Genomic DNA, 16388 nt, shown 5'->3' with positions numbered 1-16388 from the left:
GAAGGCACTCCATAGGGATTTACCTCCATGGTGATTTCGGAGAACAAGTTTCCATGACGCCATCCCACACTCTCAACCCAGGCAGCCAGTCTTTGTACTGAGCCCATGCAGAGCACAGCCACTAAGAATGAGGGGAGGGGCTGCGGTGCGACCGTGAGCCCCATCGTTACACAGCGGACTCCATGACATCATGTGGGCTTTTCTGTACGTGGACACAGTTTCTCACAGGTTGTATACTCTTTGCTTCTGCTGTGATGCTTCAGAACAGAGTCTTGCTTTAAGCAGACAGTTTAACAAAATAATAAGATCCCTTCTCTACAAGAAATATCGTATGATTCCAAGAATACAAAATTTCAAGAAACATTTACAACTAAGGACATTCTTTCAGCAACAAGAATGCCACAGCCCCTTCACAGGGAGGCACAGGTCACAGACAACTCCTCGTCATTTTCCCACTTCATCTCAACAGTCTTGGGGCTGTGGGTCGGCAGCTTGTGAAGGGTGGAGTCAGGACTGGATTTCAAATCTCCTTCCTCAAAATCCTTTTTAAATTCCATTGTACCACAGGGTGAAGAACTACCATTGCCAAATTTAAATTATCAATGTTTTCCCTTCTCATGACAGTAAATTTCATTTTTAGTATGCTTCAACATTAGCAAGGTGTGAATGGTGGGATGCTGAAGTCAGCAGATCTGTGTTGGACAGTCATGCTCTGGGGACACTTGGTGTAGATGGACAAAGCATGCAGAACCAGAGGCCACCAAGAGGACACACTCCTACAATTTGGGATAGAGTTGGACAATGTTAACCTCTGTAAAAGAAGCTGATTAAGTGTCAGATCCACAGTTCTCATTCCAAAATATTTGCAAAGACATTGCTGCTAAAGAATGGGTTTCCCCAAACCTCTTTAGTGATACTAAAACATATCAACATTCAGAAAACTAAGATCATGGCAACCGGTCCCATCACTTCATGGCAAATAGATGGGGAAACAGTGGAAACAGTGGCTGACTTTACTTTTCTGGGCTCCAAAATCACTGCAAATTGTGATTGCAGCCATGAAATTAAAAGACGCTTACTCCTTGGAAGGAAAGTTATGATCAACCTAGACAGCATATTAAAAAGCAGAGACATTACTTTGTCAACAAAGGTCCGTTTAGTCGAGGCTATGGTTTTTCCAGTGGTCATGTATAGATGTGAGAGTTGGACGGTAAAGAAAGCTGAGCGCCGAAGAATCGATGCTTTTGAATTGTGGTGTTGGAGAAGGCTCTTGAGAGTCCCTTGGACTGCAAGCAGATCCAACCAGTCCATCCTAAACGAGATCAGTCTTGGGTGTTCATTGGAAGGACTGATGTTGAAGCTGAAACTCCAATACTTTGGCCACCTGATGCGAAGAGCTGACTCATTGGAAAAGACCCTGATGCTGGGAAAGATCGAGGGCAGGAGAAGAAGGGGACGACAGAGGATGAGATGGTTGGATGACATCACCAACTTAATGGACATGGGTTTGGGTGGACTCCGGGAGTTGGTGATGGACAGGGAAGCCTGGAGTGCTGCGGTCCATGGGATCACAAAGAGTTGGACACAACTGAGCGACTGAACTGAACTGAACTGAAACATCTGAGATGAATTGCAGTATGACTAAGGTAGTGCTGTCTTGATGGAAAGATGGAGTGTGTGGGGCATGGATTGGGTTAGACCCTGAGGAATTGTGTTTAAGTCTCAAACATTGACCTGCAGATAGGCAAGTGTCTGGGCCAAGGTCACACAGATGGTGAAGTGACAGAAATTCATCTTCTGATTCCAAGATATTCCAAGATAGCCTGTGTCTTCTGTTGGAGGATATCAGGATAGCGTAGTTTATAGACATCTTCTCTGAAGATTATTCAACCTTCTTAACATGGTTTTGGATTCCCTAATAGGGGTTTGAGAAGGCTTATGGAACAATCAACAGCATAAACACTGATGCACAGTAGTTTGCTTTTAAAGACATTTTGTATAAAAATAAAATACTTGAAGAAAGAAGTCATTGTATTAGAAGTTGTTGCATCAGAAAAAAGGAAATGTTGAAGTTACTTTCGATTAGGAATACAAAATGGGTAAATGTGTACACATAATTAAAGTGTATCCATTTAAGGTGTAGGACTGCATCTAAATTAGCTATAAAATCATAAGGATTTTAAAAAAAATTAGGCTGGTATACATTATCTTAATCCAGTAGATAATGCTTTATTGTCAAAGTTAGATCAGAGTAAAAACAAAAACTTAATTACTTTTTATTGTATTAGGAGTTGGTGATGGATAGGGAAGCTTAGTGTGCTGCAGTCCATGGGGTCACAAAGAGTCGGACACAACTGAGTGACTGAACTGAACTGAACTGTATTAGCAACAACCAGTTAGAAGTTCTCATGAAAAAAGTCCATTCACAATATCAGTGACAACATCACCAGCAACAAAAACACAAAAGTAAAATGTCTGAAAATAATCCAAATGAGATAGGCATGGGACCTGTACAAGAAACATTAGTAAACATGAATAAGAAAAAGCATCAATTTTCCTGTTGGAAAATGTGGAGATTGATTATCAAGATACCATTTATAAAAAAGGATATACAGATGATTAGTAAATATGATATTTGTCACTTATAACCAAAGATTTGAAAAATAAACTGAGATTTCATTTTAATTTTAAATTGGCAGGTTTTAAAAATAATTACATAAAAAATTTAAAAAATGAAAATAATCCTATTATTCCACATTTCCTGAGGGACACTAATATGGCATTCTCATACAATGCTTGTGGGAGTATAAATTGGCAAAGTTGCTTTCAAATTTATCAACATGTTTAGTGTCTTAAAATATTGATATGCTTCTCATATCTAGAAATGTATTCTAAAAAATTATCACAGATGCTGATAAAGATTTGTGTGTGAGGATGTTTATTGCAGTGTTATTTTTAATGATGAAAAACCTGAAATACATTATATATGTATAGGTATGATAGGAAATGATAGGAAATGATTAAATAAATTATGGTCCATTTCTATACTTGAATCCTATTTAGCCACTAAATATATTTTTGAAAAATATTTAATAACACAGGGAGTTGTTCATGACACGATGGCTTAAGTCCATTGTCATTGGTCGTATAAGTACACTTGCCATATAATGGGAGAGGCTAGAAGTCTAAGATCAATGTGTCAGCAGTGTTTTTTTGTTGTTTCTTCTGAGGCCTCTCTCCTTGACTTGCAGATGGTTGCCTTCCTCCTGTGACCTCACATGGCCTTTCACTGGTGACTTTCTGTGTCCTAATCTCCTCTTCATATAAGGACATCAGTCAGATTGGTTTAGGGCCCACTCAAATGGCCTCATTCTAACTTAATTATCTTTATTATTGGCCACATCTCCAAATACAGTCATGTTCCCAGGTACTGGGGATTAGGGCTTCAATGTGATTTTTTGGGGGCAGGGAGGTAAAGAGTCAGTCCATAACATTGTAATTCTGATTTTATTTAAAAATAGAGGGCACTTCCCTGGTGGTAAAGTGGGTAAGAACATCCCAGTCCTGGAAGATCCCACATGACTAGGAGCAACTAAGCCCAGGAGCCACAACTACTGCACCCGCGCTATAGAGCTCTTGAGCCTAAACTACTGAAGCCCGTATGCTCTGGGGCCTGGGAGCCATAACTCCTGAGCTGTAACTGGTAAATAACTTCGCAGATGTACAAATCTAAGTCAAATGGATCTTTGAAGATGGCCTATGGCAAAGTCTCATCTCATTGGGCTTCTTTATTCATTACTTTGGATGAAGCAATTTTCATTAACGGTAAAAAGACTCAATTTTTTGGATGATGCCATACTATATTTTATAGGGGAGATATGCGATAATGGTAGTTACAAAATGGATGCTCTATCTTCAATAAATATGTGAATAATTAAAAACTATTAAATGTTAAAGAGGTTATTTGAGTGGTGCAATAATACATTAAAAAATTTTTTTTTATTTTTTATGGTAACTGCTAAAGCCAGCATGTATCACTTTTACATGTTGTTTAAAAATTATTGAAAATATTCCACCTGAAAATATGGGACCAAGTTGGTGTGCTCAATTGCATGCTTTGTGATTCTTTTAATTTTTTTAAAAAAATTCAATTCAATTTGGTTCAACAGTTATTTGTTGTGCCCCTACACTGTGCGTTGTACTATGGTTTAAATCTCCATGGGACATCATCTGACCTGTCTGAAAATTCTTACTCTAGTTAAGGAGACAGAAAACCACTCTGCAGCTGATTGTAAAAACTGTTTAAATAAAGTATGAAAGTCTGGAGGAAGAACTGATAAAGGTAACTTCATTTTAGAGTTAAGTTTTGAGGATAAGAGTGAGAATTCATCATTCCAAAAAGGTGAAAGACAATCAGGCATGGAGGTATTTATTCCCCCTTTTACTTATGTACTTAATCATTTGCTTATATCAATATAGATCATGGCTATTTATATTTTGTGCTATAACCCATACTTTTTTTGTGTGTGTGGATGTGCTTTCTTTGCTCAATAAAATGTTATAACTTTCAAAGTCAACAGAGGTGAATATCAAAACTTTTAGTGGTTGTGTGGTACAGATGCATGCTTTTGCTTCCACTTTTTATTTCCAGTAGCGCTGGAATAACATCTTTGTACATTCATTTTTGTGCACTTGTGTGACTATTCTTTAGTTTACTATTCTAATCCCATCCTCAAGACATATTATGCTTGATTTTTGTTCCCTGCTCCTCAAGCATACCCTGCTTCCCTTTAGCTTCCGCTATCTTCTCTACCTAGAACACTCTTCCTCTATCTTTGCCCAGGAAAGCTCCCTAGTATGATTCAGGGCTCAGCTCAAAGGCTGTTTGCTGTAGAAGTTTTTCTCTAATGTTTTGAAGATAATTTAATGGCTCCATTTCACTTCTCCTTGTTGTATATGTATTGTAACACTTACTATGTGACACTCCTATTCTATCCCAGGACTTCTTCCTACTAGTTTTTGAACTGGTAGAGGCAGAAATGTGATCAATCACACTCATTTATGGACTCCATCATAAAGTAATTAGCGTATTTTGACTTTGAAGTTAAGAATTTGAGTGACTGAGAAATTAAGAATTGTGCCCAATATTATACAATTAGTTACTCTTCATTTCTTTTACATACATGGTTGCTCCATGCTTTAAGGAGACAGAGAAGTTGAATATAGGTGCTAGTTTTTGTCTGAAGTGCAAACAATGGTGCTGTAGTTTAAAAGTAACGTTTTCTAGCTCTCTGTCAAAAACGTTTGTTACTTGAAGACTTTGATATAACAGTCTGTGTCTTCCAAAATGAGCCTGTTCAATATGCCAAGTATTCATAGGAAATCACATATGAATGCAGGAGATATTAAATAGGGCCTCTGATCTTTCTGACTCCCCTTTTAAGTCAGCAGTTGGCATAACATATCTTATGTATTATAATTAGTAATTAGAGGTGAACGCCAGAAAACAACAACAAAAAGAAAACAAAGGGACAATGTTTGCTGGTGAGGCTGTCAGCGGACTGAGGCTAAAGAAGGTCCCATTCTGTGGTCCCGATGACCCAGTGTAGCCTGCACCTAGGAGCAGACGTGCCCCTTCCGTTAACACTTTCTGGCGGAGTGACCTACACATCTGTGACCCCCGCTGGAGAGGAGGAGGCTCGGCGGCAGGCGCGCGCGCAGACATCGCCACCCGCAGGCACCTGGGTCGCGCGCCTCGGGAGGGGGGTGGGCCCCCCGCGTTCTCCCGAAGCCCAATCACCGGGAGATTCCGGGGCAGGTCCCGCCGCCGACCACGCCCCCAGGAGGTGGGGCGGCGGGGGGGGGGGCGTCTTTAAGAGCTGGCGGTCTGGCCTCCTGCTGAGTCCGGGTGCGGGGCTGTGGACCCGGAGGTTCGAGTGTGAACCCGGCGCCGCCCGCCCACGGGGGCCTCCACCACTTTCGCCTCGGCCTCGCTAGCCAGCCAGCCCAACTCGGCGGCTCCTCCGCGAGCCCGCCGGGAACTCGCGCCCCTCGCGCTCCCCGGCGCCCGAGGGGGCCGCCCCGGGCCATGGTGCCCTCCCAGGAGGAGCCCGCCGCCGCGCGGGGGACAAGCGAAGCGCAGCAGCTGGGCTCCGCGCCTCCGGGGGCCGCTCCGCTGCCCGGCGCGGGACCCTTAGACGGCCCGGAGGCGGCGGCGGCCGAGAAGGTGGAAGTAGAGCTGAGTGGGTCGGTGGGCGCCGAGCCCCTTGAACCCCCTGAGGGCGGCTGGGGTTGGTTGGTGATGCTAGCAGCCATGTGGTGCAACGGGTCGGTGTTCGGCATCCAGAACTCCTGCGGGGTGCTCTTCGTGTCCATGCTGAAGACCTTCGGGTCCAAGGACGATGACAAGATGGTCTTCAAGACAGGTGAGGCACAGCGCCCGCCGCGGCCAGCCCCGGGGGATGGGCGCGGGATGCATCCCGCGTGTGGCGCGAGCTTCTGCGCCGCCTGGTGCGCCCCTGCGGGTCCCTGTGTGTGGAGGGTGTGAGGGGTTGGGTCTGTCCAATTGCAAAAGCAGCCTGAGGCTCCCGGGGCCTCCGTGCGCCTCTCTTTGTGTAGAATCCAGATGTACGGACTGTATTTGGATACAAGTCACAAAACTTATTTGCCTAGATCTTCCTGCTTCCCCTTCTGCAGGATAGAGGCTGAGTCTTTGGTAGACTTTCTCTTAATTTTTGAAAACAAACAGACCCTTCCAGAGCCAGTTAGTTACACCGCTCCGTTATTTTTACAATCTCTTTCGTGACCGTGACGGTTGGGTTTTTGTTCTGCCCCCGGCGTTGCAGAGGACTGTGTGTGTTGGGGGGAGGCGGAGTTGGCGAGATGAAAGATCTGTATTGCAGGGACTCGGGAGTTCTGAAGGGAGCCCTGAAGGAAACACGGTTTCGTGCTGGGGTTTTTTTTTTTTTTTTTGGTGGGGGAAGGGGGGTGTCACTCTGCTAAATATAGAAAGCATAGGAGGCGGCCAGATCTGGGACCGGGAAGAGGAAGGTGAAGGGTTGCCCTTTCCTGTTGTATTCTTTGTCGTTTTTAATCATATACCCAATTAGATGAAAAAGGTGCAGACTCAACATTTTTTTTCTCCTGTAAATGATTATTACCTGATCTACTAAGTCCAAGACCTTCTGTATAACTCTTTTACATGCATTATTTCATGTCATCCTGCGAGGCAGGCGTTATCAACCCCTTTTAGGCGAGAAAAGTGAAGCTTGTTGAAATCAAGTGTTTTAATGAGTCCAGAATGGTGATGAAACATATCTTATTTAAAGGGCCAAGTGATTTTCATTAGTAAAACATGCTCCCTCCTTGCCATTTGGGCAACTCTATGTGGTTAATGAGGGCTTCCCAGGTGGCTCAGTGGTAAAGAACCCACATGCCAATGCAGGAGACCTGGGTTCCATCCCTGGGTTGGGAAGATCCGCTGGAGAAGGAAATGGCAACCCACTCCAGTGTTCTTGCCTGGGAAATCCTATGAACAGAGAGAGAAGCCTGGTGGGCTACAGTCCACAGGAGTCGACCATGACTTAGTGACCAAACAACAGCGACATATGGTCCTTTTTTTTTAACCTTAATTTTCAATTATTTTTAGAGTGTGTTTTCCTTAGCTCTTTAGTGTGCATACAAAAAAAATATGCTAGTCTGTTATGAAAAATTCTAAGGGAGAGGTAATGTTGGGAGTTTTAAAGACTGATATTAAAGAGTATTATACTGTTCTGCAGCTTTTCTTCTACTTTGCGTTGTGTTTGCAGTTTATCCCCATAACTTCTCAGTATGAGCTGATAACTTAAATTCCTTACATTTTAATGCTTAGTTTTCCATTGTATGAATGTATTATACTTTATATGCATTCTTTATTTAATAAACATTTAGGTTACTTTCAAAATTACTATAGACAATGCTGCCATGCATATTGTTGTACATTGTTTCCTTGCACATGTGAATCAGGTATCATATTTAACCTGGAATTTCTGTTCCTTAAAGAGCTTTGAAGCTGTTGTGTTCTTCAGGTCACACAGCTAGGTACAGAAGTGTTCAAAATATAATATCATGTACTTGCTTGGCAGGATAGATATGCATATACAGTAGTAAACAAAAATAACTGGATTTTCTCTATGAGTAGCCAGCATCTGCGAGAGAAAAGTGCACTCAGGCAGAATTCAGAGTCAACATTTTAAGACTAGTTCTTTCAGAATTTAGTATATTCTTGCCTGGGATCACACTTTTATTGCAGTCGGAACACCAAAACAAAATACTCATTTGTTTACCACAGGTTTTGCAAACTCAGGTGAGTAGATCCATTGTTTGTGAAATGTCTTATTTTTTTCTCCTTCCTAACTTTTTTTTTTTTGAGAGCAAGCGAGTGGTGAGCAAGTGAGCGAGCAGCTGCTGGAGAGACCATAGCTTCATCAGCAATCCAGAGTTTCGTGATGTCGAAGCCTCTGTCTCTTTGGTCCCAAAGATTCCCAGTGACAACGATAGCCCAATTCTGGGTAGCTGAGGGGTAGGGAGGCCACAGGGACCCATTCTCTTCAACGTTTTGGAAACTCTGTATTTTCCGTTTTGATGAGTATCTTCATTTACTCAGCCTTGACAGCCTTTCAGGCTTGTTCGTGTGTGTGTGGGTGTGTACTCCACAAACAGGTACACAGGTGTGCACGTCGAATAGTGAAGACTTTGTCTGCCTGACTGCCGCATGTGGTTGGTTGCAGCCTTGCGCCAAGGGGCCCAGCGCAAGGTCAGTGCTGCCTGAGAACCAGCCTGCGCTCTGGGTGCTCTTTATCTCATTCCTGCAGGGGGGCCCCGTGGAACACCCCAGCGAGATGGCCTGTACTTGTACTTGGTTGATACGTGAAACATGTACAGCAGATAAACTTTAAGGTCTGAGGTCACCTCTTCGGTGAAAAAATGGAGACTGGATAGCCTTTAAGCCAATGAATGTTTAGATTCCTACCCCCCCGCCCCCCACCTTTCTGCCTCTCCCTCCTTTTTTCCCTCCCTTCTGCCAGCTCTCCCTCCTTTCTCTTTCTCTCCCCCCCACTTTCTGTCTGTCCCTCGCTTCTCCCCTTTCTCTGTCTCTTCCCTCATTTAGTGTCTCTTTTGCTTCCTTCCTCCCTCCTCTTCTTCCCCGTGTCCATTTGCATCTCCCTCTGCGCATGCGCTCTCGCTCACACACATACGTACAGGTGTTTCATGTAAAGTCTGTATCAACAACAGGTACTGAAGGGTTTGAGAATGCTTGCTTTGAAGTTTGACTCTTCAGGTTTTTTGTTTTGATATTCTAATGCTGAGTCTTCTGTGATCAAATGTATGCTAGCTTCAGGTACAATGTAAAACATAATCTGGAATTATTTAAGACTTAATTTTTCAAAGTTTTGGTCCATTTTCTATTACCTTGTTGATGATTGATAATTCTGGTGTTAGAGGTCTGTGTTAGACAGTTCATTCTGTCTCCACGTGCTCATTAGCTTCGTCATAGTTAAAAGCTCAAGGGTGCCCAGGGAGGTGGTGGTGGAATGGGAACCTCGGTTTCCAAACAATGGTTTGTATTGCTTGAGAACCTCCCATGTGCCAGGCCCAGTGCTAAGCACGTTCCATGCTTTCCTATTTTAAACCTTAGTGTGACTGCATGAGATAGGCTTTATTTAATCTTCCTTTTCTGATATGGAAACTCAGGCTTATGGAGATTAAGTAAGCAGTGGAGCCCAGGGTTCAACCTCAGGTTTATCTGACTCCAGAAGCTAGGTTTTTAATGACTGATCATATTATATGGGTTGGATAACATTCTGGTAATGCGTCGTTCTTTATGTTTGATTAATTCAAGTTTTAGAAATTGATAACTATATAGGAATTCTGGAGTTAGAAAAGAAGTCTGAAAGATCAGGATCCCTGTTTCTTGATCTCACTTGGCTGTCAGTAAGCAATTGCCAGTTGTTAATGTCTCATTGAAATAGATTTTGGGGGGTTCCCTGGTGATCTAGTGATTAGGATTCAGTGCTTTCACTGCAGTGGCTCCAGGTTCAATCCCTGGTTGGGGAACTGAGATCCTGAAAGTTGAGGGGTGCGGCCAAAATTTAAAAAAAAAAAAGATTTTTGAAGTATAGGGAGATATTCATGGGAAAGCAAGATAATTTGTTACAGTGTTCAAGCCAGAGTCTGGAGTTTCCTGTGAAGAACCAGACTCCTTTAGACTGATCCATAACAGGACAGTATTTCCAGATGTTAAGTGAAGAGGAGACTTCCTCAGGCTTTCCTTCTGCTCCTCAAGGCTCTCTTATCTCTTTCTGCGCCACTGATGATCCTCCCACAATTTCTCAGGAACAGACATGGAGAAATTCATTCATACTAAGATATAAGTGAGTTTACACATCTTAATGTTACTCCTCATTCATTCTACAAATGTTTACCCAGTATTTGACACCCTGTGTGCTGGGCATAGAAGGAGGTAATTGAGATAGACAAGGTCAACTGTCCCCAAGGAGCTTTTGATCTGCTGTGGGATACAAAAGTAAATAGAGTATTTCTCTTTGCAATATACCAGGACACAGGCTTAGGGAGATTAAGAGGCTGAAAGTCTAAGGAAATTCCCACGAATGGTGGAGGCTGGGAAAAACATCTGATGGCCTCGTTCCCTGTGGCAGTGAAATTAAGACTTTGGAAAGGGGAAGAAAGCTGAACTCGGGTGGAGTGCATCACAGCCCCATGACGTTATCCTGGCTGCTGATGACATGGCACTCAGAGATATGCCCTGCACTTACTGCTGTGTTAGGAAGGTCCATCAGAGGGAGCAAGCTGAGCTTGAGTTGTCTCTCTTCAACTAAGTTTTTAATCTGTTCGTATGTGCCTGCTTCTTGCCCAGGTGGGCGGGAATCAGACACTTTTGGGAAAACTGAAACAGATAACTACAGTTAACTGGAACATTGTTTTCCCTTAGAAATTACAACTTACAATTTAGAAATTATAATTATTGGAAAACCTATTTTTAGTTTTTTTGTGAAACTGAAAAAGATTCTAGGGTTCTTTTAGTGCTGTGGACACTCTCTGGGATCTTACTAAGGTATTAGTCTAGTTTACTTACCTGCTTTCTTCTTGGAAAAAGAAAAAATACTTTAGTGGTATGTTCATATTTAAAAACATCTATTTAAGACAAGTATGTTTTCAGAATCAGTATTTAAGGTCACTAACGATATTCTTTTGAAGAAATTACGTTACTCTGCTCCAGAGGCTGAGTCAAGACGACCCCTACTATTTGCAGTAATTCCGAGAATGTGTTCTTTAATAGCCGTTCTTTAACCTAGAAGCCTGTGGTTAAATAAGTTTGGGAAACGCTGCACATTATCGTCTTCTTTTGGATATGCCAAGTACAAATCAAGGTATTAAAAAAAATTCAGTAGTTTTAAAGGAAAATGGGCTATCAAAAAGGTCTTTGGTTATCATCTTTAAAACAACTCTGCCTTCCCCGTATGGAAGGAGATTGCTCTTTAGATAGTCGTAATCACAAAGTAGGATTTTTAGTAGCATTGAGGGACGGATGCATCTTGCAGCACCTCTCAACTTAGTCTTTTTTTTTTTTGTCTTTATTCATTTCTTTATTTTTGACTGCCCTGGGTCTCTGTGGCTTTGGCGTGGCTTTGGCACGGGCTTTTTCTGGTTGTGGCAGGCGGGGGCTACTCTTTGCTGTGGTACGAGGTCTTCTCGTTGTGGGGCTTGTCTTGGTGCAGAGCGCGGGCCCTAGGGCTCATGGGCTTCAGTGGTTGCAGCATGTGGAATCTTCCTGGACCAGGGATCACACCCGTGTGCCCTGCACATTGGCAGGCAGATTTTTATCCACTGTGCCACCAGGGAAGCCCTCAACATACTCTTACTGGCACCTCTGAAATTTTTAAGTCAGTCAGTTTTTCCTAAAGCTTTCTTTTTTTTAAAGTTTTTGCATTTACATACTGATATTATGCTGATATTTAAATATATACTGTAGTTGTGTGCTATACCTGAACTTACAGGAGGTTTTGGCCATAGTTCAGAACTGAATTTCTATGTCTGGTTTTTATGCTAAGGACTTTTGTTTTTGGTGGAAAAACCTGTCTGCATAACTAACCATTTCTGTGTTATAGGAAAGTTTTTTAGTAGTGATGCTTTGTTAAGATGGTTACAGTGAACAAATGATCTGATTCATGGTTCCATACTGTACACATCTTTCACTGTAAGGAAAAGGCCTGACTCTTAATTGCATTCAAAGAGAGGTTGAAAAGCCAAGAAAACTCTCTTATGGCAGATGTTATGAGGCTTGAATTTGCTTCATTCTTTTCCATCATAAAACATTTAACTTTATATTCCATGAATTAATCTGAACTGCTTGTTAAAATAAGTTGTTAGACCACAAAAATAGTTCAGAATTTTGGAAAGAAATGAGCATCGTATGAGCATTTCATACTCCATTTCCAGAATGTTTCTGAATTTAGAAACTTTCCTATAACACAGAAATGGTTGGTTATGCAGATAGGTTTTTCCACCAAAATAAAGCCCTTAGCATAAAAGTGTAAAACATGAAAAGTGTAAATAGTGTGTAGTGAATCGTGCTTAAGTACAACAATATGAGTATTCCTGTGGTGTTTTATCATGGGATTTTTATCAGTAGAATTAACTGCCAAAAGAACCAACTCAACTAGAAATAGTGTAGGGATTATTTCAGGAGAGATTTGAGGTGTCTTTTATAAGGAATTGTATGCTGTACTCTTGATGTGATTTGTTATATCATTTTATATGGTTCTTATTGAATCCATGTTGCAGTTCCTTGAGACTTAGTCCAAGGCCATCTACCTGCTTTACTTTCCCTGCCTTCCCTGGGTGTCTCGTATGCCCTGTGGCTCAAACCGCTATCTTGGGGTTGTTATTTCCAAATTTCTTTTGTGTGCAAGACCCATGTTACCTATTTCTGGAAAATTCCATTTGGATGCACAGGTATATTGTTGTTTAGTTGTTAAGTTGTGACCAACTCTTTTGCAACCCCATGGACTGCAGCCTGCCAGGCTCTCTGTCCATGGGATTTCCCAGGCAAGAATACGGGAGTGAGCTGCCATTTCCTTCTCCAGGGGATCTTCCTGACCCAGGGATTGAACCCCAAGTCTCTTGCCTCGGCAGGTGGATTCTTTACCGCTGAGCCACCAGGAAGCCCCAAGTATATCATACTCAAATGAACTCATTTTTTAGCCACCCCATATAGTGTTTTCACGTCCATCAAAAACAACAGGTCACCTGTGGGTGGATGTAGCCTTGCTTCTGAATTCTCTTAGTGTATAACACCTCTGGTTGCTCACGTCAAACACCTGGACTCCATCTTAATTTCTTATTTTTTCTCTTTCCTATTTTGTGAAATCAGACAAGGTCCTTTTGTGTTTACCTCCTCAATGCCTCATAAGTCAATCCCCATCTTATCCTTTAGTGCCGTGCATTAATTTGTGCCTTCATTACTTTTGGCCTCAATTACTGTCATAACCCATTAACGGGTCTACTCCTCAGTTTAGACACATGAATGATTTTTCTATAACATTAGACCATATCATTTTTCTGTTTAAAAGCCATCAGTGATACCCATTAATCCTGGGAAAACCAGAGTCGTTTGAGCACTGGCCCTTGCCTGACCCTGTAGCCTTGCTTCTCACTGCTCTCCCTTCTTGCATAGCATGTGGGATCTTAGTTCCCCGACCAGGGGTCGATTCCAGACCCCCTGCAGTGGGAGCACTGAGTCCTAACCACTGGACCACCAGGGCAGACACTCCCTTCTTGGGTTTTATACTCCAGTCTAGACGGAGGAGGTCTTGCATTTTCCCCGTCTGTCTTGCTTCTTTGCCTCTGTGTGTACCACTTCCTCTCTTTCGTGTGGTTGTTGGTCCTTATGAGGTTTTGATGAAATGGCTTGGCTGTTTTATTTCTTTGATCACAGCTGTGGGATAAAAAATGCTTTTTTGCAACTGTTGTTTTGTTTTTGATGCACATGGAATGTTTTGGGGGGTAGCATGAATTAACGTGAATGGTGAATTCAGCTTAGAGTGGAAGACAGAGAACCTAATTCCAACCCATCCTAATCTAGTGTTCTGTTTAAAATAACCCATATTTGTTCAAGTGATAATTTGTGTAGTCCTTTACCATAAAGGAAGGGTTTTCATATACATTACTTGATTTTATTTTTTAGAGTAGCCTTGTAGTCTGTTGTTACCTCATTTATAGATAATAAAGTCACAACTTGCACAGCTTAAGGTTGGGCCACGTGATATCAGTATTTACATTCATTAAGTTGAATTTAAGAGCATCTTTTTAGCTGGACAAAAATGTGTCCTCCTGTTAAAGTTGTCTTGAGATGTGGAATCCTGGCCTTTTATCCCCTTGAAACTATTTTCTGCATATTTACCTAAATGTTCTCTAGGACCTGGGTAGTGTTTCTTACCCAGGCTGCCAGAAATCCTGTGAAGTCATCCAGTCCATCAGAGTTATCATAACCCAGCTAGAGATCTGGTCTCATTTGGAAGTGAAACAAATAAACCTTAACGAAAACAAGCTAAACCCCAGACCCTGCTCAACAATCGGCTCACCCCAGCTCTGAGCACCCACCTAGCCGGTTGCCACCCAGGCAGGAACTGTGGGTGTTTTTATTGGCAGTGTTTTAGAAGGAGCAACTCCAGCCCTCCTGGGAACTGTGCAGCAGCGCCGCCCAGGACTGGGTTAATGGAGGACAGCAGTGCTGTTAGTCATCTCTGTACCACACGTGTGTGAGCAACCTTCTTAGCTAAGCCATCTTCATTAACAGCAAAATGCCTACATCCCACCTTAGAACTAGAGCTAGGGACCTGAGGAGGTGGCTTGCCTTATTCCTAATTGGAAGTCTTTTTTTCATTTCACTAATTAAAAAAAAAAATTGAAGTATATTTGATTTGCAATGTTGTGTTAATTACTGCTGTATAACCCAGTGATTCCATTATACATTTATATGAAGTATTCCTTTTCATTGTGGTTTCTCATAGGATATTGAATATAGTTTGCTGTGTTGTATAGGACTTTGCTGTTTATTCGTTCTGTATATAAAAGCTTACATCTGCTCACCTCAGCCTTTCACTCCACCCCTCCTTCAGCCCACTCCCCCTTGGCAACCACCAGTCTATTCTTTCTGTCCGTGTTTCTATTTCATATCGTTGTTGTTTAGTCACTTAGTCGTGTCCGACTCTGGGACCCCAGGGACTGCTGCATGCCAGACCTCCTTGTCCTTCACCGTCTGCTGGAGCCTGCTCACACTCATGTCCGTTGAGCTGGTGATGCCATCAGCCGTCTCATCCTCTGTCATCCCCTTCTCCTGCCTTCAGTCCTTCCCAGCATCAGGGTCTTTCCTAATGAGTCAGCTCTTCACACCAGGTGGCCACAGTATTGGAGCTTCAGCATAGGTAGGCTCATTTGTGTCATATTTTAGATTCCACACGTGAGTGATGTCACATGGCATTTGTCTTTCTCATTCTGACTTATGTCACTTAGTATGATAACCTCTGGTTGTGTCCATGTTGGTGCAAACGGCATTATTTCATTCTTTTTAATGGTTGAGTAGTACTCCATTATGTTTATGTACCACATCTCCATTACCCATTTATCTGTCAGGGATATTTATTGATAGATTGTTTCCATTTCTTGGCTATTGCATTTCACTAATTTTTAATTATGGGGAAACAGATGAAATAAATATTTGGAATAATGTATGTGGACTAAAGCAGTGTTTCTAACCCTTTTGTTCCCAAATGTAAAAGTCTTCTCATAGCCCTTGAAAATTTTGATACACAACTCCAAGGGTATTTTACCTTTTAAGATTCCCTAATACCCAGAAGATAAAGCCACGCTCTGTGTTTTTCCACTGGCTAAGATTTTGTCACATTACTTTTACTGGCATTATTATAATTAGGATCCTTTTTTTTTTTTTTTTTGAGTTGCACCTCGAGGCATGCAGGATCTTAGTTCCTGGGCCAGCTCTGTGAAAGCGCCCAGTCCTAACCACTGGACTACCAGGGAATTCCCTAGGATTCTTTTTTGTTTGTTTGTTTTTAAAGACAAAGTTATAATAGTGAATATGCTTTTTGAAACTAAGTGTGCCTCTTAGATCTGCTCTTATTAGTAAGGGGGAACCAGTCTGCATTGCTCCTACAGCCTCCCAACTTGAGAATCAGTAACTGGAGTTTTGAGTTGAGTTCAAGGCATGCTTTTCTATCATTAGTTAAATCCAAATGAAAGGTCAGTGGTTAAATTAGTGTATAAAACTCAGGGAAAGGTGCATTGATCTGTGGTTCAGCTATTACCCATTT

General features: G+C 42.1%; 1 protein-coding gene across 2 annotated transcripts in view; it reads left to right on the top strand.

The window, feature by feature from the left end:
• The first annotated feature begins 5891 nt into the window (after positions 1–5891).
• Positions 5892–16388, top strand: part of SLC16A10 (solute carrier family 16 member 10) — a 118399-nt gene continuing 107902 nt past the window's right edge. Inside the window, exon 1 of one of the 2 annotated variants that reach the window (XM_070449955.1) lies at positions 5892–6425. In XM_070449955.1, the coding sequence (XP_070306056.1) occupies positions 6089–6425 (337 nt within the window). In that variant the 5' untranslated portion in view covers positions 5892–6088. The remainder of the gene's footprint in view (positions 6426–16388) is intronic. The other variant, XM_020890380.2, reaches the window with a different exon arrangement.

This window comes from Odocoileus virginianus, chromosome 19, assembly GCF_023699985.2.
Source record: "Odocoileus virginianus isolate 20LAN1187 ecotype Illinois chromosome 19, Ovbor_1.2, whole genome shotgun sequence".
Taxonomy (NCBI): Eukaryota; Metazoa; Chordata; class Mammalia; order Artiodactyla; family Cervidae; genus Odocoileus; species Odocoileus virginianus.
The sequence above is the reverse complement of the archived record's forward strand: the minus strand, read 5'-3'. Positions and strand labels throughout refer to the sequence as shown.